The sequence below is a fragment of the Cheilinus undulatus genome, linkage group 13, assembly GCF_018320785.1.
Source record: "Cheilinus undulatus linkage group 13, ASM1832078v1, whole genome shotgun sequence".
Lineage (NCBI taxonomy): Eukaryota > Metazoa > Chordata > Actinopteri > Labriformes > Labridae > Cheilinus > Cheilinus undulatus.
In genome coordinates this window covers 16,430,196-16,451,177 of record NC_054877.1, presented here as the reverse complement: position 1 = coordinate 16,451,177, position 20,982 = coordinate 16,430,196, and the positions used below count along the sequence as shown (strand labels likewise).

The window sequence follows — 20,982 nt, the reverse complement described above, 5'->3', positions numbered from 1 at the left end:
TTGAAAAGCAGATGGATATGCCTGTTTCCGTGTTTCTCACTGGTGAATCCATCTTGCAGAGCTCCCCTCTGAAACGTTTGGGCCCGGTTAGAAAGTGACAGGACCAATCAGCTTCAAGGGACAGTACTTTCGGGCACAGTGGAGTCGTGACGTAAGCAAGCAGCAGCAAGAGGCCGGTGCAATTATGGTGGAATATGTTAGTGTGGATGCTGCTAAAGCGCCAGTTTTATCAGAGCTTGACGACATTTCTCGGTTAAAAGAAGCAGCAGCTCAGGAGCAACATTACGTGTTTTGTTGCTCTGATTTGCCCGTAAAGATGCGACAGACACGACTTTCAACCAATCGCCTTCTGAGTTTTTTTTCAAAGGCTCTGCCCTTTCCCAAACACTCTCTATTAGTGGTTTTCCAGATGGATGCATGAAACAAATCTATCTGGCATGCCAGGTTAATTAGCATTAAGATATAGCTTAACAATTAGTAGACCTATCGTAGGGTGGTACCAAAAATTTTTTTGTTTTTCATGACATGAGTGGTATACTGTAGCAGGAGGACTGAAAACTTGCAAGGAGCTCTCCATGTCACAATTTGATGTGGAGCTGAGCAAGGTCTGATAGGTCTGATTCTGACACCCCCAATTATTACATAATCATCTACCTGAAGAACACAACAGCATACCATAAAGTAAATTTTGACAGAAGACTCATAAATTCACTAAAACAAGTGACTAGTGAGGCTGTTGCAGAAGGAAGTAAACCATGGTAAGCTTGTGAGCCTGGCTAGGCTATAGCACAAACAAACCCATGTCAAACAACTGTTGAATGGCAAAAATGATGCAAAAGTCATTTATGGACAGTCAACCAACAGGGAGTCCTTCCTCAGCTGTGAATGATGAGCTGTTTTTTTTAATCTCTTAAAGCAGAAAACAGTTTTCCCTGCAATTAATATGCACACATTTACAACATGCATCTAAGGATCTGTAAGATTTGTGAATCTACTGCATTTACAGTTTTGCATCAAAGATATCTCAGTGTCTGATTGCTACTTGACACACTGCACTAACTTAAACTCCAAAGAGGGGAAGTCAATATTCTGTCACCAAAATGAGTGAATAAACAACAACCCATTGCTCTCCAGACATCTGTGATTCTTTTTTTAGACTTGATTGGAAAAAATAATCCCCCTAACACACTCAACACACCTGTGCAAGCCTGAATTACATGAGAAGGATTGATGTTGTCCAAAGTAGACTTGGCCTGAGTCTTTGTTTCCAGCTGCATTAGGACTAACAGGATGAGAGTCACCTGTCAGGCTGGCTGAAAACCAAAAGAGGGACAGACAGCAGTAACTGTTAACAGCACACAAAAGTAAACAGTAAGACACGGGCACAGAATCCATAACTGTGTGTGATGAATTACGAACCAAATACAGAAAACAATTCTTTATTCCATTTTACCTGCTTTGCTTCAGTCCAACACCTATCTGGAGGACCTGACATGGCTGCAGTACCCTTCCCACTTCTCCTCATCATCTGACCGCCCCGCTCGCACACTCTCATGTTCCTAATTTCCACAATCATCTTGTTTACCCATTTCAGTCTTGAGGACAAGTGAAACTGGACTTTCTCTTGACCTACTTGTCTCTTAATTCAAACCCTGAGATCAAATCTTGTCAGTCACTTAACCTCAGATATCAACCACATGATGATGCTGAAAGGAAGAGTCAAAGGATTACCAAAACTTTTTAAGCTTGTCTTGTGGGACCATGATGTCAACTCCTGGGAGTTCCATCCAGTAACCACTGAGACATTTCACTATAGCATGTCTAGCTGCAGCTGATAAATACATTGCAAACGTCATGAAACTGAGACACTGTTGAACTATTTGACTAAATAGATAGCTGTCATTTTTGTACATTACAAAAACAAACAAACAAACAAAATGAAGTAGACAGAATTTTCTTCAAGTATTGTGGCAGATCTGCTTGTATGGCTGATCTGACTACTGTGTCCTGTGATAGTCTACAGTACAGTGAATATGAGAAAATATAATTGAATTATATTCATCTATTAACCTCTAAATATAACAAGGATGTTATGAAATGTCCTGTGCAGCAAAGCAAGTACACAACTTTTTTTTTACAATCCTTGAATAGTGAGATATTTGGGTTTGTGAATGAAAAGGATCTATTTTTATAAACACTAAATTGGCATCTTAACTTAAACTTGAGCTTTTTGAGTAAAGAGAGAGTCCTAAAAACCCCACAAGCTGTCCTTCTACAGTTTAAAAAAAAGAAGATCCAGATTGTTTTATAAAATTTGCACTGGTATGCTCCCATGACTCCACTTTACTAATAGTTTACTTCATGTAATAAATAAAGCTGCCTCTGCACAAAGACGCCCATTCATGAGACACAAGCTCAGAGCTGGAACGTCTCACAGAGAGCATCCTCATTCAGATACAAGAGTTCATCCAAAGAAGGAAACTTAAATCTGAATCTACACACAATAAAGGTAAGACAACGTTTAATTATGATGTGTATGAATAGTAGGTAAATATAAAGGTTTATCTACTAGCTACCAATAAATACAATTCTTTGCCTTAATTTCCACCGTGCTCTTGTATTTGGAGAAAATGAGTTAAATAAACTAATTTGTAATTCTTCTAATAAAATTCTGCGTGTCTCACAGGCCCGTCTTCACCATGAGGTCATCTTTTGTTCTAGTTTTTGTGATTTTCCTCCCAATCATCACAGCTCAGGTGCCTCACTGGGGACCATGTCCAGAACCAAACGTACAGCCAGGCTTCACCCTTAAAGAGGTAAAGACTACTCCTATACTTTTCTGTTATTTTCTGTTAATTATCTACTAGAAAAATAGTTTAAAAAACTAGAAGAAAAAGTCAGGCACCCTAATAGTGCATGCATGACATGTTGTATTGGCAGGCCTTTGTTTGGGAGTTTAAATGACCAGTAAGCATATTTGTATTTTTTGTTAGTTTTAAGATTTTGTTGTCAAGATTGCATTAAAAATGAGTCAGAAGTGTGGCATATATTCAGTGCATGATTTTTTTTTCAAATAAATAATAAATAACAAAGTTGGTAAGAAGCATCCATGCTGAGTCACTCACTATTATGTGAACATTCTTTAACGATAATCCGAGTAGATCATAGCATTTATAAGATATTTATTTACATGTAATACAAGGAAAACTGACAATCATATTGCAGTTGTTAGCAGATTTTAGTATTCGTCAGCATAATTATAGATCACACTAAAGTTTGTCACTGGATGATATATGGCCCTTGCTGCACTGAGCATTTAAATGCATCTAATTAAAGACTATCTGAACGACTGTCCCTTAGGGTTGGGTATCATTTGGGTTTTTTACGATACCAGTGCTGAATTGATACTTTTTATACGGTACCAGTGCCTAAATGGAGCCTGAATCGATACTTTTGAGAGAAAAAAAGTGTGTTAAGAGTCAGCGGGAGAATAAAAGTTGTCTGGGTATCGTAAATGGTTTGCAGAAATATCTTTGTAGGGTGCTAGTCAAACATGGGATAGAAAAAGAAACTGGTGTATGAAGTATTGATATCTGTGTTGCAAATCGTTCCGGTAGGTATCAGATGTATTGGTACCAGTACTATGTCAATACCAGTTTTCAGCACTCATCCTTAATGTCTCTAAAAATGTGCACCATTTCCTTAATCCAGTATCCTTTTATAACTTGTTTTTTTCAGTGAAGTTGTTTAGCAATTCTGAGTTAAAGTACTTTATTTGTAAGAAGGTTATTTTTCAGGGTGGTTTTACCTAATTCCTATACCTTTTCTGTAACCCTTATGTTGGCTGGGTGGGCAGTATATTATCTCGTCCATTTATGCAGAAAATGACACATGGAGTAAATCTTTAATTTGAATCTTTTATCTTCTTTTTTGGGCTATAAGCAAGGAAAACACAAAATGACCCTGTGTCTGCTAAAAGTTTAATTCTAATGTTTATCATAACTTATTTACAACGTACAAATAACCATTAGTTGAATTTTTAAAATTAATTAGTCATGGGTGAATATCATTTTACTGCTATTTGTCAAGGTGACATCTTTGTGAAGCTTATTGAGGAATCATGTAGTGAGGTAAATTATTTGCAGCAAAAAACTGAAAAGAAATATGTTCAGAAAATACTGACTTGGATGTATTAACTTCCACAGTTGGTGCAGACTAGTCTTGATAGAAGCTGCGGCAGATTTTACTGACCACTAAATCATGCAGATTTATTCATACTCTTTACTTACGGTGTTATCAATTGTCTTTGAACTCTCCTGCGTATTTCTGCCCTCTCAGTTCATGGGAAGATGGTTTGAAATTGCCAGGCTGCCGGCCCAGTTTGAGAAGGGACGATGCATCGAAAGCAATTTCACTTTGACGACAGACAGCTCCATCCGAGTGGTCAGCTCAGAAATAGAGTGAGTCCTATCAGCAGTTTTTTTTTTTTTGCAAATGTGGAGTCAAAAGGTTTTCTTTGCACGGTTTGTTTTTCCCTTAATGCAACATGAAATGTGACTGTCTGGATGAAACAGTGAAGGGGAGCTGAGGAAAATTGAAGGGACTGGAGTCGTAGAGGATATTAGGAACCCAGCCAAGCTGGGAATAAGTTATTCCTACGGTGAGTAAGGCTTTATATAAAGAATGGCTGTAACGATTGTGATTTTCATCGTAGATAATCTGATTTTGTTTTTCTCTGTGAACAGTGCTGCCATATGCGCCGTACTGGATCCTGTCCACTGACTATGTGAACTCGGCTGTGATCTACTCCTGCACAGACATCCTGAGACTCTTTCATGTTGACTTTGCCTGGATCCTGGGCCGAACTCGAACCCTGCCAGAGTCAACAATTGAGAGAGCAAGACAGATCTTCGCCACAAACAACATAGATGTGAGCAGGATGGTTGCCAGCAGGCAGCAGAACTGTGATAAAACACTCTAAAAAAAAAAAGAGAAAAAGGAGGGAAACGATGTTTCAACATCTGCTCCAGAGAAATATTTTACTAATACTTAGGCTGTCTTTTAGCAGGAGGTACAACTCAGTAACTCAGTTTACCTATGTCTACAGTCTCTCTGCCTTGTTAAGATAGGTTGTATAGCAGTGTGACAAATATTAAGTCGATGCTAACATTATTATTTGTTGACATATCACTACTGATTGTAAAATAAATCTGAAGGCAATGTTTTACACAATTATACCCATTTAGACGCATTTTTGTCACAATTACTTTTTTTGTTTCACTTGCAGTGTGGTACTGAAGAATTTGATAGTATTAAAGGCTGTTTAAATACTCAGATTGGTTTATTGCCAACTGGAGGCAGAAGGATTCTAATTAAAGTTAATAAATGTATGAAACTTACTGTGTATTATCAGGAGTTTGAGTCTATACAGCTAGAACTCACTAGGGTGCTCACTTCATTTGCAACATTTTTGAAAGAAAAAACTTTATTAAAGATATTAAAACTATTTACAGTTTGACCTTGATTTAATAATGCATATATATGTCACAGGTGTTGCCTGTCACATTGCAAAAGTGTCATGCCATGTTCAGACCCTTTATTTGTATGCATACTAACATATTGCAGTATGTGCTATTTTGCATAAAATATATGGGACTAAAATGCTAACTTTAGAACATATCGATATGTCATGATATATAATTACACATTTTAATATAGATAAACTTACTTTAATAACACATTCCCAGCTGTGAGTAGGGCAGGCATTAACTTATGGAAATCCAAAGGCGTTCAGGTTACTGGAGACTTGTTCAAAGATGAGTGCCCTATATCCTTTTGTCAGCTTCAACTTCAACATGACCTGCCTGCAGAACATTTTTTGGGTTCTTACAGATATGCCACTTTACTAATGGGCAGTCTCCTCGGCCCTGATACCCCTAGAGTCTTTCTAATAAACTGTAAGTATTTCTCTAATTTTATCCCCTCCTTCTACTCTCTTTTTTACACTCTGTCCACCCAACTAGTTTGTATCTCATCCAACGCTAATGGGAAAGGGAACTTGACAATGAATACATGAGGACGACTGGCAAGAAGCTGTTGACTGTGTCAAAACTTTTTCTCTTGTTATAGATTAAGAGAAATCAATACAAAATCATCCACAGTTTACATATAACATCTAATTTTTAAAAAAATGATCCCAAAGTTATTCCCCTTTGTGCTTGAAATGTATAAGAGAAGAGGGACTATAACCAATATTTCTGGCACTGAAAAATACATTACTGTGCAGAACTTTTAGGCATATTTGAGTCAAAAATTGAGGCTGAAGTAAGGCGTAGATGTGAAGGAAACTCTGGGTGGAAAGGAGGATTGACACAATTCTGGTTGTGCTCTGGATGTCTTTGCATATCATCAGGGGCATGGAAAAATAATCTGTTGAAAAATAACAGAGTCCACACCTTTAGGGCAGCATAAGGGGTGGATGAGGTGACTAAGCACAGCCTATAGTACTGTCTGGGTAGCAATCGGGTTGCCATGAGCCCCTGGTTGTGCTGTGGATGTCCCAAGGGCCTTAAAACTGCTGGGGGCCTCAGGGCATATTACTAGGGGTTAAGAAGCCCAGACAAAAGAAATGTTGTTGCGCTTGACCTAACCCTAACCCTTGGCTGCCTAGTGGCACACGTGTGTCAGCGTGTGCCAACCTTGACCCCTCCCCAGCATTGCAGTGTGGCACATCACATCAGGCCCATAATGTACCCATACCGCCCTACATTCAGAGAACTTATACCCATAAATACCCATGTTGCAAATAATTATATCATTTAGGGTAAACAGTATTATTAACTGTGATTTTAAGTGTTTTTTTTAGTATCTCACTTTTACTGTGCCACCCTAATCTGAGTCTGTGCCCCTGCATTGCCCCCCTAACCAAAATTTCCTACACCCACCTCTGCTGCTGTCAAAAGGATTTTCTCATTTGAACTGGAAACCCTCAGGTTACCTAAAGTCAGACAAAGTCAATTAAAAGGTTTGTAGATGTGTAAAATTGGGGCGTATTAGCAACATCTAAAATCAGATGGTAGATTGTGACACTCACTTCTGACAGCAACCATTGCAACCAGTGAAATTTGTGTACTCTGAAGTAAATGTGTATATTGTAAACGGTTGTGTAATCGTTTGATCTTTGGAAAATCTAACAAAAATGTTTTTTTCACATATTCGTGACCATCATATTTTTCAATACGTTTATTTCATGACAGCTTACCGCACAACGTGCCAAGGAACCTTGGTGTATTTGTTTCATTTTCAGGTCGGATTTATTTTCAAGTTACGCCATATTAGCACTGATTTTGTAGCATCGTTTAGCAGAGAATTGAACAAAAGTTTGAAGCTAATAAGGGTTATTTTTGCTTATCCATGCCCCTGAAGGATCAGTCCAACTCGACCGCCATGAAACCAGCAGTGGATGAGATGTTTCCGGAGGGCGCGGGGCCGTACGTTGATCTGGACGAGGTCTGTTAGCTTATTAGCTGGTAGCTGAAGGCTAATACAGTAGCTTCCTTGGCTATGTACATTGCTGTTATCAAAGTTTCATTACCAGTTTTACTCCTTAGAATTTAAGTCACCGTCAGATATAACTTTTTGAATACAGTGAAGATTAAATAATACTGTTTCCGCTAATGTGAAAGCAGTTCTAACATGTTATCACCAGGTTATAACTCGATGGTTTTCATTGGTTCCTCAGCCGTTTGAATAAGAGAATTATAGGTGAGAGAGTAACGGTTCTAATATCAGCACGTAACATTAATTGTCTGTATTCTGTACACTTGGAGCCCCTGTGATGTTATACTCGATATTAGCACTTAATAAGGACTTTAATGATTCTTTTTACTTTTACTTAAGTACATTTATAGACCAGTACGTTTTCTTCTACTAAAGTAAAATTTAGCCAAAGTAACTACTTTTATTTGAGCACAATAGTCCTGTACTCTTTCCACCTCTACAAATTGGTGTTAATAACCAGCTGCAACAATAGCAGTAGTAGTAGTACCAATAGTTTTTATATTCAGTAATAATACAAACTCCAAACATTTTACACAGTACCGACATTTCAAACAAAGTCAATAGTCATATGTGGAGTAGTGACTGAAAAGGCACAGGCAGAAGCAAACTGCTTATAAAAGCCTATCCTTCTTATCAAATTAAGCTACCAACTTTCAGAAATGCAAAGAAACAACAGAAAATTCAGTCATACTTGTAAGCCTCAAAAATAGCTTTACAAACCATTTTATTGTAAAATAAATAATTATACATGTTCAAAATTGATGCTGGCATCATTTAAGAATTTTACTCCAACAACAGGAACATTTCTCCTTGTCATACCTTTGTTAGCTTTTCTTAGCTACACTTACAGCTTACACCTCTCAAATTATATTGACTCTCTTGAATTGAAATTTTGAGGAATTTAGAAAAAGTAGATCCGTGTAAGTGTAGCATCAGCCTTACTGATAATACTTGTGGCTCTTTATTGCAATTTTATTGCTGAATTTTTGGTCGTAAAGTTGAATCCCCGATATTCCACACAATAAGATATATAAGGAACAACTAGTATTGATATATTAGATGCAAAGCTGTGTAATTTAATATAGTTCTGGATCTATATGGATTAGCAACTGATTTTGAGATTTTTCCATTAATGTAATTAATATGCAGTTTCCATGTTAACTTGTGGTCAATAAAAACCCCAAGGAATTTGGTCTCCAAAACTCTTTCAATGTCAACATTAAAAATTAAAAATTTTATATTACCACCACTTTTCTTTAGAATCCCAAAAACCATAAATGTAGGAAAAAAGGAGGTTGAGCACTACATGGGGTCAAAAATGTCTAAAACTTTGTAACCAGAGTCAGGTGCTCTTCAGGATAAGAGGGCAAGGGTATAATGCAAAAAGAAAAAACAATGACTGGCCAGATTCCTTGCAAATGAAGTCCATGGTAAAAAACGCAGTCAAAACTGAAAATCTGAGGCACTGTGATGTAATCCTTAACATCCTTAACAGGGATGTCTACACGTTTGACCTCCGAGTCTCAATGATGCCCTTTTCAATGTTGTAGTGACCTTTGTCATATAATTGTGTCAGATGACATCTTCTCTGTATTTAAACACCTGTTTTTTTAAATCAGCCTGTTACGTCCTGATAAAGACTTAATGGGGTCAAAACATGTAGACATCCCTGTTAATAAAGGATTTTTATTTACATCAGAGTCTCTCAGATTTTCAGTCTTGACTGTCATTTTTACCATGGACTTTATTTGCAAGTGGATCTGGCATGTTTTTTTTATTTTGCACTAGAACCATGCATTTAGTTTTCTCAATATTTAAAGACAATTTATTGACATCAAACCAAGTCTTGAGATTTCACAGGTCCCACACAAAAGCTCTTTTAAATTCTTACCAGAGCAAAATAAATTTGTGTGATCTGCAAATATTAGCTACATAATTTTAAAACATTTGTAACTTTTCCAGATGTCATTGATATAAAGAATTAACAGTATTGGACCAATCACTGATCTCTGTGGTACTCCACAGCTAACCTTTCCATTAGATCAAGTACTTCTATGGTTTTTAAAGTGGTTGGCATCTGTGTAAACTGCGTAACCACCATAGCATAACACTATAGATTCTTCAATTTTGAAATCAAATTAAGTATCCATATTTTGTCTTAGTGTCTGTAGGAAATACCATTGGCTGTTGTCTTACAAATTCAATATTTCAGAATAATCAGAACAGAATGATCCAAATATCTTATCAGATTGATAGTGGGATTACTAAGGCTTTACACTTTTGTATCTGACTTTTGTGTGTGTTTTAATGAGTGTTTATGCAACAGTAACACTTGTATGTTTTAATGAACATGAAATAAACCTGAATATGTTTGGGATTCGTAAGTATTTTGTATGTCTCGGATATTTTTCAGTTTGAAAATATATTATATTTGAAAATATAATAATAATAATCGACTTTATTTATTTAGTGCCATTAATATAAATGTTCACAAAATGCTTTAACAGACGGCAAAGGCATAAGCCCAGGGAAAAATTAACATCAGCAATCAGACCAAACAGAGGAGGTCTTGTAAATTCAAACAAGAGAGTGTAAATATCTATCTGTTTCTTTAAACTGTTTTACAGGCTGGGTTCTTGGTGATAGTCTGTCTTTGGTTGTATTTGTGCCTCTGAGCTGCATGTCTTTCCTCTGGCAGGCTGGGGGAAGCACAGGACTGCTGATGGACCTGGCTGCCAATGAAAAGGCGGTTCATGCTGACTTCTTCAATGGTAAACATTTTTTTCAAACCTTTTCATCATGCCACGCATTACCCTTCTCAACCCACAAATTGAGATTCTCAAGAGAGGAACTTACCTTAACCCTCATTTAAAAGAAAAATACTTTTTATTTAATGAAATAAGACACAAAAATGTTGTTTTTGATAGCAGTTCAAAGCTTATTCTAGTGACCTGTACCAGAGGACTTTCTAAAAAATAGATGTACTTAAATGTTGTCTCAAAGTGGAAGTAAACAAGGCTTTTGAAAGCAAACTATAAAAAGTTTAGTGAGCCCTTATACAGGGAAAATGCTACTGTATCTGTGGTTCTGTAAAATATATGCCATGATACACAGGCAGTGTTTTGGGAAGTAACTCAAGATCAATTTTTGCTGCAATTCTGCCAACTTGGTTTGTATCCAGTTCTTTAACAATGCAGAGATGAAACACTTTATCACCCCAGGTATTGTTTTCACCTGGAACGAGTTAGGCCAGTAATTGCTGATGCTAACTCTGTTTTTACTCGCTCTGTTTGGACTTCTTCTCAGTAAATAAGCAGCAGGGTTGGTGGTGCCAGGAGTCGTTTTATTAATTTTGCTGCTAGAAGAACTGCACATTGAGGTTGTTATTTTTCTGCAAAATTACCACCTTCAGATTTTGAAGTCTAACTTTTATTCAGGTGGAAGTTACTGTCAGAAAGTGGACGTACTGAGGTAGGGGTTATATCCAAGGACTTGTCTGCAGAATGGCTGCATAGGCAGTTTTACTTTTAGGCAAAGGTAGCCTGTTGCCTGGGGGCTAGTGCTCCAAGGGGCCACAAAATATAGTCATTATAGATATGCACCATGTATGTTGTCTGTGTGAAAAATTACTTTGATTAAGGTGTTTATTTGGAATGTAAATGAGATGCCAGGAGTGCATGAAATAGTATCAAAATAGATTCTGACTAAAAGAGACCCCAGGGAGGACCCCTGGCCCCAACAGCTAGGTTCAAACCTGTCAAAAACCCCCAAATGTATCATATCAAGTAAATTATAGTTAGACAGAACCCTACTGGCACAGTGAAACAATGAAATGTTGGATTATTGTTTGGTAAGATGGCATGCAATAAATAAAATGTATAATTTATGACAAAAGAATGGATAATGCAAAAATAGTGAGCGTATATTTGTATTTTTTATGAGTTGCACCTGGCCTAGAGACATTTTGAAATATTTAGATGTGGTGAGTTTGAAGTATGATGCTCTTCTAAAAACTGATGAAGGGTATTTGGGTATTTATATTTCAGATTTTGGGTTCGCCTTTTAGTTCTCTGGCTTTGTGACCTGAAAAGAGATGCCTCAGAATTTTTGTTTACCTGCTATGATTGCTTTCAGCTAAATGGGGAAGGGCCTCATATTGGTCTTTGCCTGGGGCAATTACTAAAACCTTTCCTGTATGTTTTTTGTCTGTTTCCATTAGCAGCTGTACCACTGAGGATGCTGGTGATGATAGAACTCCTGTAATGGATGAAGGCCTAATATGTCCATTAAATAACCTTCAAAAAAGGGCTCACTGTTTAGAAAAAACTCCTAAGCCCAACTTTCCCATACACCACTCACTACAATGCCATGTATGTCAAAATGCTACAATTCTTCTTTCTGTGGGTAAATCGGTGATGAGAGACTAGGTGGAAGGAAAAGAGGGCACATGTACACCATTCAGGCTGTCTGCAGGGTTTTAAAAAGTATTAAAATCAACTTTAAAAAATTAAGGCTTTTAAGAAGTATTAAAAAAGTCTTGAAGTAAGACCATAAGATATTAAATTTTGTAGCTTCTTTCAGTTTCAGTTTTTATTTGTCCCCCCAAAAATTGTTGAAGGCTGGTTTTTCTTCAGAACTCCACCAGATCTAAAATCAGTCTGCACGCTTGTTTATACTCTGGCCTGTTGAGTTAAAAGCACATCCTTAAAGCTCCCCTAGATAGCAAGTAAACCATGTGATCGAGTGATGTGTGCGTAAGTGATTGATAAATACAAGTTTTCTGATAAGTGGTTGGAGGAGAAGGTGTTGGAGCTAAGGCTGTGGCCGATTCTTGTGAACATTTTCCAGGATTTTTTAAGTAAAAAGCAGCTCTGCAGTGGAGTGTCTGCTAGTGTTATGCTAGGACAGAGTCTGCTAATATTAGCACTTTTAACATCTCAAACAAAGTTTTATTTACATACTACAATGACAAAATAGTTCTTTGCTGATGATGTCATGCAGTAGCAGAGAATTCCCTTGGGGTCAAGTAGTTATTTCTACATAGAAGAATGCTATCAAAAAGCCATATTTTGAGCTGTTTATGACTATGCTAAGTATTCTAAGTGCAAAAATATAAACATTTTTAATTCTTAAACTGCTTAAGTAAAGAACAGAAATTTTTTTAAACAACCTTGGCAGCAGGCAGCAATGGACCTAGACAAGCAACACAATGCTCATGTATGGTCTGTAGCAATGTGAATTTCTGCTCTTTTTTAGTGATCCGGTCATTTGGCTCAGCTCAGCAAGAAGAGCTGGCCCTTTCAGCTCTCAAACGACTCCTCATTTGGGTAACTCTTGGGTAAAGCTTAAGGCTGTGGGTGCTCCCTGGCTGGGCTGTATGACACACCTGATATAAAACATTAATATTACACCATCAAGCACAAGTCCCTAATGCATCAGGGGAAAACAATCATCCCTGCCAATCAATCACACAACACAGAGATACATGCAAAATATAAATGCATTAAAAAATGAAATTTGTGACAGACATGAGACAAAAAATAGTCTCATGTCTGTCACAACAAGCCACGTCTCTTTTTAGGGATCTAGATCATTTGGCTCAGCTCAGTAGAGCGCGTTGTTTGACTTTCAAACAGCCCTTCATTTAGTAACAGTTTGGCTTTTTAAATGTGAATTAAATGACGACAAAGGATGGAGGAAAGGAAACTGGCACTCAAAGGGAAGCCAGCTACCATGGCTCACATTAAAGAGCTGTTTCGTACCATAGGCTTGTTTGTGAGCAGCACATCTGTATCTGATCCCTCACCCCACAAGGTTTATTTGGTGGCTAGCACTTCTCTATTCAATTTAAAAGATTGTTTGTGACAAAATGAGTTTTTTTTTTTTTAAATGTTCAAGGGGCTCAACTAGCCTCTCAGTACAAGACTCTTGTCTCCCTTCATCTCACTAGACTATGCTAGACACTAGGAGGTCTGCAGGACTGAGTAACTTGTTATATTGATTGTTTCCATGCCAGGCAAGTCTGTTAAACTGGTAAAAATCACTTTTTTTTTTGTTAAGAGTAATGGTCATATTCAATGGATGTAGAAATTTTGTGATGATAATTGCAGTGGAGAGATACATTTAGCTGTAAAGTAGTAACCTTCCTCTCTTCTCTCATTCCTTTCTAACGGCTGTCCCACACTTCTTGACCCCATTAGAACATCCAGGATGGTGTGATTGCAAACGATTTATACTATGTGCATTTTCTTGACTTTTGTATCTTACAATCTGTACAAAACATGCATAGAACTGTGTCATCAGTATAACTGGTTAGAAATTTGAGATCCAATGGGATCTTAAAATGTACTGAGAGAATCTTGACAAAGGTCTTAAAAAGCTTTAAATTTGCTGTCACATTATCTGTATACACCTTGCTGAAGCACAAAGATCTAGAAGAAAAAGAAACAAAATTTATTTGATTATCCGTCCTAATGTTATTCAGTTTACAGACTGAGAGATATGCTGTGACTATAACAAATTTAAAAGATTCAATGACTTGTGTATAGAGGTGCGTGCTCTACTCACTGGCAAGTGCTTGGTCAGAGCTGCTTTTTGTGTGATGTGATTTTTAGCAGTGTTAATGCTGAATACAGCAAAAAAAAAATGTCGAGGAGGTTTGGTGGTGTTAAGAATTGGATGCAGCCCAGTTCTACTTGGCAGGTGATCAGTGTTTCTCAGACAAACCACACGGTACAAAAAAAGACCACCAGGGCTTGTTACTTGTTAAAATATGACCTCCAATTGAAGATCATTGCTAAAGTTCTGACAAATTATTATTAGTGTTAATTCGTACAACATACTGTAGCTGTGTTGCTGAATTTTATATTGATTGTTTGAGTTTTGTTATTTTGTCCCCCATCTATGAGTTGGAGAGATCTTCTCAGGAGATATTGCAAAAGACTTATCAATGTAAATAAATTTTGTTTCTCAGGTAATCTAAAGCGAACAGAGGTATCTTCAGTGAAGAGGTTGTCACTTAGGGGCAGACTGAATCTATTAGCCTGTAATGTTTTTCCACCCCTGGGCGTCAGAGTGCTGCTGGTTCCACAGCAGGGAGCCTCTTTACTGGCTCTGAAACATTCCTGTACCCCTGCCCCCCTTTTTTACAAACTGTGTTTTATAATGTAGTGTGATCTCTGTCCCGAGGCGCAGCTACATCAAACAGCCACGGCTTCTTCCATGTGCGACGCAGCAGGAGCTCTGTGGGTGTGAAGGTATCAGGCTCCTTTAGGGTGGCGGGTTTTATCCCCCTTAGATAAATATGCGTGCCATTGCAGTGTCTCCAGGCGTATTGGAAGGAGCTCTCGGTCCCCCTGGCCTACATTTGTGAAAGGATTTTAAATGTTCATTCATTTAAACAATCACTGTCACATTGGCTCATTTCTGTCACAGTCAGGGAAGGAAAGCTGCAGTGACAGGTGGTGCTAATTTATGTCAGTCCCCATACTGGAGGGATTTTCACTCTCTGGCAGCTCTATGGAAAGAAAACCTTAGTATGATGTCATATGTCATTTTTAGGCAGAGTGCAATTTTTCAATTTATTTTAAAGAGTAACTAAACCCTCAGACTTTTTTTTTTTTTTTTTTTTAGATGAAAACCTAATTATATAGGTATTAAGTGGCACTGTTGGTCACTAAAGGTTTAAATCTGAACATTTTTACACAGTATTTAATATTTTGCATGAGAAATATGTATGCTGGCTGCCCTCTACAGGTTGATACCTGGCTACTGCAACTGAACTCTGCTACTGGCTGATCTGTAGGCAAGTGACAATGTGGTGCCAGCTTTCATTAAAGGCAAAACAAGCACACCCTCGAACAATCAAACCTCTTAACATGCAAAACAAACAAACAAAAAAAAAAACAATTACAAAATTACAAAGTTTATCGAGCTCATTAGTGAGTTCCCACTTTTTCCACAACTTTTACCTTCAGTAGAAGCAGCAGATGGCTGAAATTCATGGGTACAATGGACTCTAAAAATCACAGGTGTTGCAGTTGCACTGTAGGATTGTGGGTAGAGCAATTATTTTCCCCAAGATCACAAATAAAATATGTTTGGTAGGGAACTGAAAGGTTGGCAGCTCAAGTCCCAGAGCCCCTGAGCAGTTTGGGGTTTGGTGCCTTGCTGAATGGCACCTTGGCAGTGTCACAAAGTGTCACAAAGAAACCCTACCCTGACCCTCAGGTAGGCCATCTATTTAAAAACCCTCCTATTTTTGCCCACAAAAGAGCTAGTAACATTAGAGATAGAGTTGTCAGAGCAGACTGTTATAAAGCACCAGAAATTTCTTGTCTAATCTTCCTGGTGGTAACTTCCCTTGCTCCAATTGTGTGCAGTGTAATGCCATGTTGAAAGGAGGCTTCTTTTGTCACCCACATTCAGGAAAAAAGTTTCCAATAAAAACTATTATATCATGCAGGACTAAATTTGTAGTTTACCTGTTGAAATGCCCGTGTGGTTTGTGCTATGTTGGAAAAACCACCAGAGAACTTAAAACTCGTATATCTGAACATAAGAGCTCCATCAGGAATAAAGACGAGAAATCGTCAGTAGCCAGACTTTTCAATGAAATGGGACATGAAGTCTGTACTCTTAGGTTTCAAGGTATTGAAGAGGTCATAATCCCTCGGAGAGGAGGGAATAGGGACAAATTATTACTCCAAAGGGAGGTGTTCTGGATACACACTTTACAAACAGAACACCCCAGAGGTCTGAACGAGGAGCTCCTACTTGGATGTTTTTTGTAATAGTGTTTTGCGGTTCTGGTGTCCTCGATTTCGATTCAGGACATTTTATTAGTGTGCTTAGGGATGGGGGACTTTTCCTTGGTAGTGGTATTGGCCTAGCCACCACTACTATTAGATTTATTATCCTTCTTTTGGTTTGCTTTTTGTTGAATATAAAACAAAAAATCATTTTCTTATCTTACTTTTGCAGGTTAGCCTTTTCAGTTACACTTATATATATATATATATATATGTGTGTGTATATATATATATATATATCTTTATTTCTTTACCCTTTTTGTTTTTTACATTTTTCTTTTGTTACCAGGTTGAATGTTTCAGTTCTTTGTGGTTGTTTTGGCTTATAAAAATTCACAAAACATCTACCTCTCCTTTGATATTCTTGTATGAAAATGGAAGTGTACTTTAATTCATTTCAAAAAATGTTTAAGAATCTGTTGAAAAATCTTTTGAGGTATTTATAAGCTGAATAGATTTATTCATTGACTGACACTGTTTAAAGCATTGCATTAATTGTTTTTAAACAGACCTTTTGTTCAGTGACTCTCCTATATGAGTTATGTGGTTATCTTGTTCCTAATAAAATTAGAACCTTTTTTCAATTCTAACATTTTTAGCCACTAGAGGGAGCTATGAGCATTTAAGACTTATAAAAAATGTAGCTTCTTCTCTTGAATAATTGTTGCTCCCTTTTTGATATAGTGTTTTAAATACTTTGTCATTTTGAGTTTTTGACTTGCCCAGGGTCCGCTTAACACTTAATACTTGCAGCTACATTTATTTTTGTACTATTTTGGTATTGGTGTTGATAATGACTTTTGTACTGTCACTGCAAATGTATTTCTACATGTAAACTTACATTAATCTTTGTAAAAGGTATTGCTGTGCAGTAGAGCCCCTACCAGGAAGCCTATTATAGTTTTATTGTATTTTATTTTGATGGTTGTACCTGTGACGCTCAGCATACTTCCTGTATTTAAGGCGCTCTTCTGCGTAGTGTTTTACAACGATGAAGAAGACTTAGTCGAAACGCGTCCGTTGTGCCTTGGTTGCCTTTAATAAAACTACCTAAAAGGACATTTCGAGTGCTGACACCTCTCTTTTTCTAGTAAGTGCTCAGAAAGTGCCTAGCGGCTCTCCAGCCACCAAGTTCATCAAGTCCAATTTTATCCTTTCATTTATACCATTGTTAAATACATGGTATTTAAGAGTATAGAAAACCTCAATATATGGAAATGGAAATATGACAACATATTGAGAGGGGTTGGCTGCAGACTGCAGCTCTCAGACACCCCTCTTGTAGACCACTACTGTGAGATGCCGCCTCTGTAAGGACAGAAGTGACTAATTTCCTGGTACAGTGTATTTCTCTTTTTAGATAGGTGTTTTTTTTTTTTTTTTTTTTTTAAATTCCACCTTATTTATAAACAGGTCTGGCATATTGCAAACATTACAGAGTACGCAGCATTGCATAAATAAAAAAGGAAAAAAATCGTCAGAAGTCTAATCAGGGATTGAAGTATGTAGACCAGTTTTCTAGCTACATCAATAATGTTACCATGTAAGCCAGTGTAGCGACATTAGCTTCAGCAACATGAGCTATAGCAAACATAGCTGATGCTAACATAGCAACATTAGCTACACAGGTAACATAGCTATGCTGGTTTAGCAAATGTAGCATAAGCTAACGTAACTTCATTAGCTTCTATGTAGCTATTTTAATTGAATGAAATAAGGGTTTATGAGATTTGCACAACTGTAAAAGGTGTACAGCAATGTTACCTACCTACAGCTAATGAAACTAATGTAGCTTCATTTGCTTTAGCCTTAGCTACATAAGCTGTGTTGGAGTGTTTTTATGGAGGACAACTTTTTTTTCTTGTTTGATCTGCTTTTTTAAACGATATGTAATCAGATTTTGTAGGTCAGGTTTTTGATTTTTAACTTTTGGTATCCCAACCCTTCCTTAACCCTAACTCTAACCAGAAGTTTAATGTGATTTTGTTTTGAAATTTCAGCTTGTATTTCTGTCCTGACAGACACAGTGTCTCACAGTAGCAGTCTGCAAGAGGTGGCGTCTGAGATCCGCAGTCCACTGCCAAGCTGTCTTGAACATATTTGCACAATTTAGACAGCGTGCAGGAGTTTGCCTGCAATTTATGATACTTAAAACAATAAACTGCAAATTATTGGACATCTAGAACTTCTATTTCTCATGCTATGGTATCAAACAGGTTATAAATGCTTCGCAAATAAAATAAATACAATGATTATTCCCCATTGGAGTACCTGTACCCGTGAAATAGATCATGATGTGGTCAATAAGCATATTACTATTAGTGGTTCTTAATGTATGGAATATTTTTATAGAGCATTTGGCCTGGCATCTATATTTGTTTTTTTAAATGTGTTTTAATGTGTTCAAGATTTCACTTACCAATGGCCAGATAGTCAGAAGAAACATGTTATTCTGATGCCGCATAAATGGTATTAATATTAACAGAACTGTCTTACCCATATCTCAGTTGAAAGTATTTCTATAAAAACAATATATTGCTCAGTCATACCCTGAAGTAGAGCATGCCTGTCTTCCATTGTACTTTGTTTTGTTTCTTGAAGGCTTTAATTAGAGCCAAAATGTTGTTTTTCTGTTGTGTACTGTCTGATTTCTATGTTTTGTGAGCGTGATGACACCTTTTAAAACAGTCTGTCTGGTCACAGTCTGCATGAGGAGGATTTGTGGATAATAGACTCAGTAGCTGCAAACAAACAAATAAAAAACACAATCTACAGAACACAAAACTGGAAACATTTTCTCATCTTATTAACCGGTATCCCTCTGTCTTGTGTTTAATGTAGTCTACCTGTAGGAAGAGAGGATGTGGCACATATTCCCATGCGTGTTCATACAGTTCTCCTGTTGAGCTTTGACCTCACAAACTGTCAGACCCACAGGAAGGCCACTCAGCAGACTCCTCAGCTCTGACATTCCCAGATCCTTTTACTTTTATCACCCTGCACCCTTCTGACCCTCTGTCCTATAACGCTGCTTTATGAGAAAAGGCCAGGCTTCCAGAAAGGTTTGAAATACAGCATGTTGTTATGTAACTTTGGTGTAATGATTGTGTTTTTTTTCCCTTCCACAGATTTTGAGGATTTATTTGATGATGATGACATCCAGTGACTTGAGGCTAAAATGTCTTCAGAGTGAAGATGGATGATATTCACACAGCTCTGCACCTCTTTTTTCCCAACCTTTTTAGTGGGAAGCAAACCATCCATTTTCCATCTAATGACATACAATTTACTTTCATAGTTGTTCTAGTTTCAGGCTTTTTAAAACATCCTTAAAAGTCGACACCGGCTCCAGATGTTGTGAAATTCTTAAGATCCCAAGGATTCCTTCATATATGGTATTTTTAAATTATGAGCCTGTATCGGGCTCATGTCTCGGACTGCTTCTAAAGTGGATTGCAGGTTTCAGAGAGCAGGCGAACACCTGTTAGGAGCGTAATTATACTTATGATAGGCAGAGGCTCCTTATGGTGTCGCCCTTAAACATGCTGCAGGTGGCAGATGATAAATGATGGTCTGTTACAGTGGCTTAAATTATTTGTATGACAGTTAGTGATGGACACATGTGGGTTATGTCATATTTTGTACATATGTGTACAGCAGTAATGCATCCATTGTATTTTTGTGATGAACCTTATATGTGGCATTCTTAAAAGATAATAAACTGTATTTTGTATACATGACACAGAATAATGTCTTCTTTTGAAAACTATAAATATACTGTGTTTTTGAAGAAAATCAACATTCAGCTTTTATTTCATATTTTTTATATATATTAGTCAGGTTCTACAGGTATGGAGACATGAACCTGATTCTGATTGTATATTTTGAAGGCATTGATAGCAAACTACACAAAGTGGTGGGGTTATAGATAAATAATATTTATTTTCACATATCTGTTCATGCATTTATCTATTAAAGTGTTCTGTTTTTTGATACACTGTTGGATTGACAGTTCTAATCTTTGCACCACTCATCCAGGTTTCTTCTTCTTTAATAGCACAATACACAGTAATAGGTACAAACAAAAACCTGCACATTGATGTTTCTATCTGTAGTATACATGGAAAAAGCATGACTTTCACATGATTATGTAGTAACTTCTGGGGAAGAGTTTTTAAATTTTTTTTACAGAAACCAAAAGTTACTGGCAATATGAAAAAACCAGGAGCAAGTGCAGCAATGAAACTGATGCTTCATCTGAATCAATCAGCCAGGTGGTAACAGCATATTTTTAAAAGATTATTCTTGGGCTTTTCCTTTATTCTGATAGGACAGCTGAAGAGAGACAGGAAACATGAGGAGCAGCGGCGGGCTCAGGATATTTTAGGGGCAGGGGCGGAAATGATTTAAGAAAGGGCACCTGCTGTGCACCATCGTTCAAAACTGTCAAACATTTAAAGTGAAAAAGTTCAATATCCTGGTTAAGATTTATTTTCTTATAAGCAGACCTAATATAACAAAGTTAAACAGACAAGGAATTACAACTGATTTAGCAAAAGTTCACAAGGTAGGGTGTCAATGAAAAATTACTTTAAGACTAGGAGCTTATAGC

General features: G+C 37.2%; 2 protein-coding genes across 2 annotated transcripts; both read left to right on the top strand.

Moving 5' to 3' along the window:
• The first annotated feature begins 2,416 nt into the window (after positions 1-2,416).
• On the top strand, positions 2,417-5,355 carry apoda.1 (apolipoprotein Da, duplicate 1). Its single transcript, XM_041804223.1, has 5 exons — positions 2,417-2,509; positions 2,687-2,816; positions 4,339-4,460; positions 4,575-4,660; positions 4,746-5,355. The coding sequence occupies exons 2-5, from the start codon at positions 2,700-2,702 to the stop codon at positions 4,979-4,981; spliced, it is 561 nt and encodes a 186-aa protein (XP_041660157.1). The 5' UTR covers positions 2,417-2,509; positions 2,687-2,699; the 3' UTR covers positions 4,982-5,355.
• Positions 5,356-7,328: 1,973 nt separating this feature from the next.
• LOC121519663 (COP9 signalosome complex subunit 9) lies at positions 7,329-20,110 on the top strand. The gene is made up of 3 exons (XM_041802466.1): positions 7,329-7,509; positions 10,259-10,331; positions 19,499-20,110. Exons 1-3 carry the CDS (start codon positions 7,414-7,416, stop codon positions 19,534-19,536), a joined length of 207 nt encoding a protein of 68 aa, XP_041658400.1. The 5' UTR covers positions 7,329-7,413; the 3' UTR covers positions 19,537-20,110.
• Positions 20,111-20,982: the final 872 nt, after the last annotated feature.

Coding starts and splice junctions, on each gene's coding strand:
- apoda.1 (XM_041804223.1), top strand. CDS start 2,700: ATGAGGTCATCTTTTGTTCTAGTTTTTGTGATTTTCCTCCCAATCATC. Junction 2,817..4,338: donor CAGGCTTCACCCTTAAAGAG/GTAAAGACTACT, acceptor CTGCCCTCTCAG/TTCATGGGAAGATGGTTTGA. Junction 4,661..4,745: donor GGGAATAAGTTATTCCTACG/GTGAGTAAGGCT, acceptor CTCTGTGAACAG/TGCTGCCATATGCGCCGTAC.
- LOC121519663 (XM_041802466.1), top strand. CDS start 7,414: ATGCCCCTGAAGGATCAGTCCAACTCGACCGCCATGAAACCAGCAGTG. Junction 7,510..10,258: donor CGTACGTTGATCTGGACGAG/GTCTGTTAGCTT, acceptor TTCCTCTGGCAG/GCTGGGGGAAGCACAGGACT. Junction 10,332..19,498: donor TCATGCTGACTTCTTCAATG/GTAAACATTTTT, acceptor TCCCTTCCACAG/ATTTTGAGGATTTATTTGAT.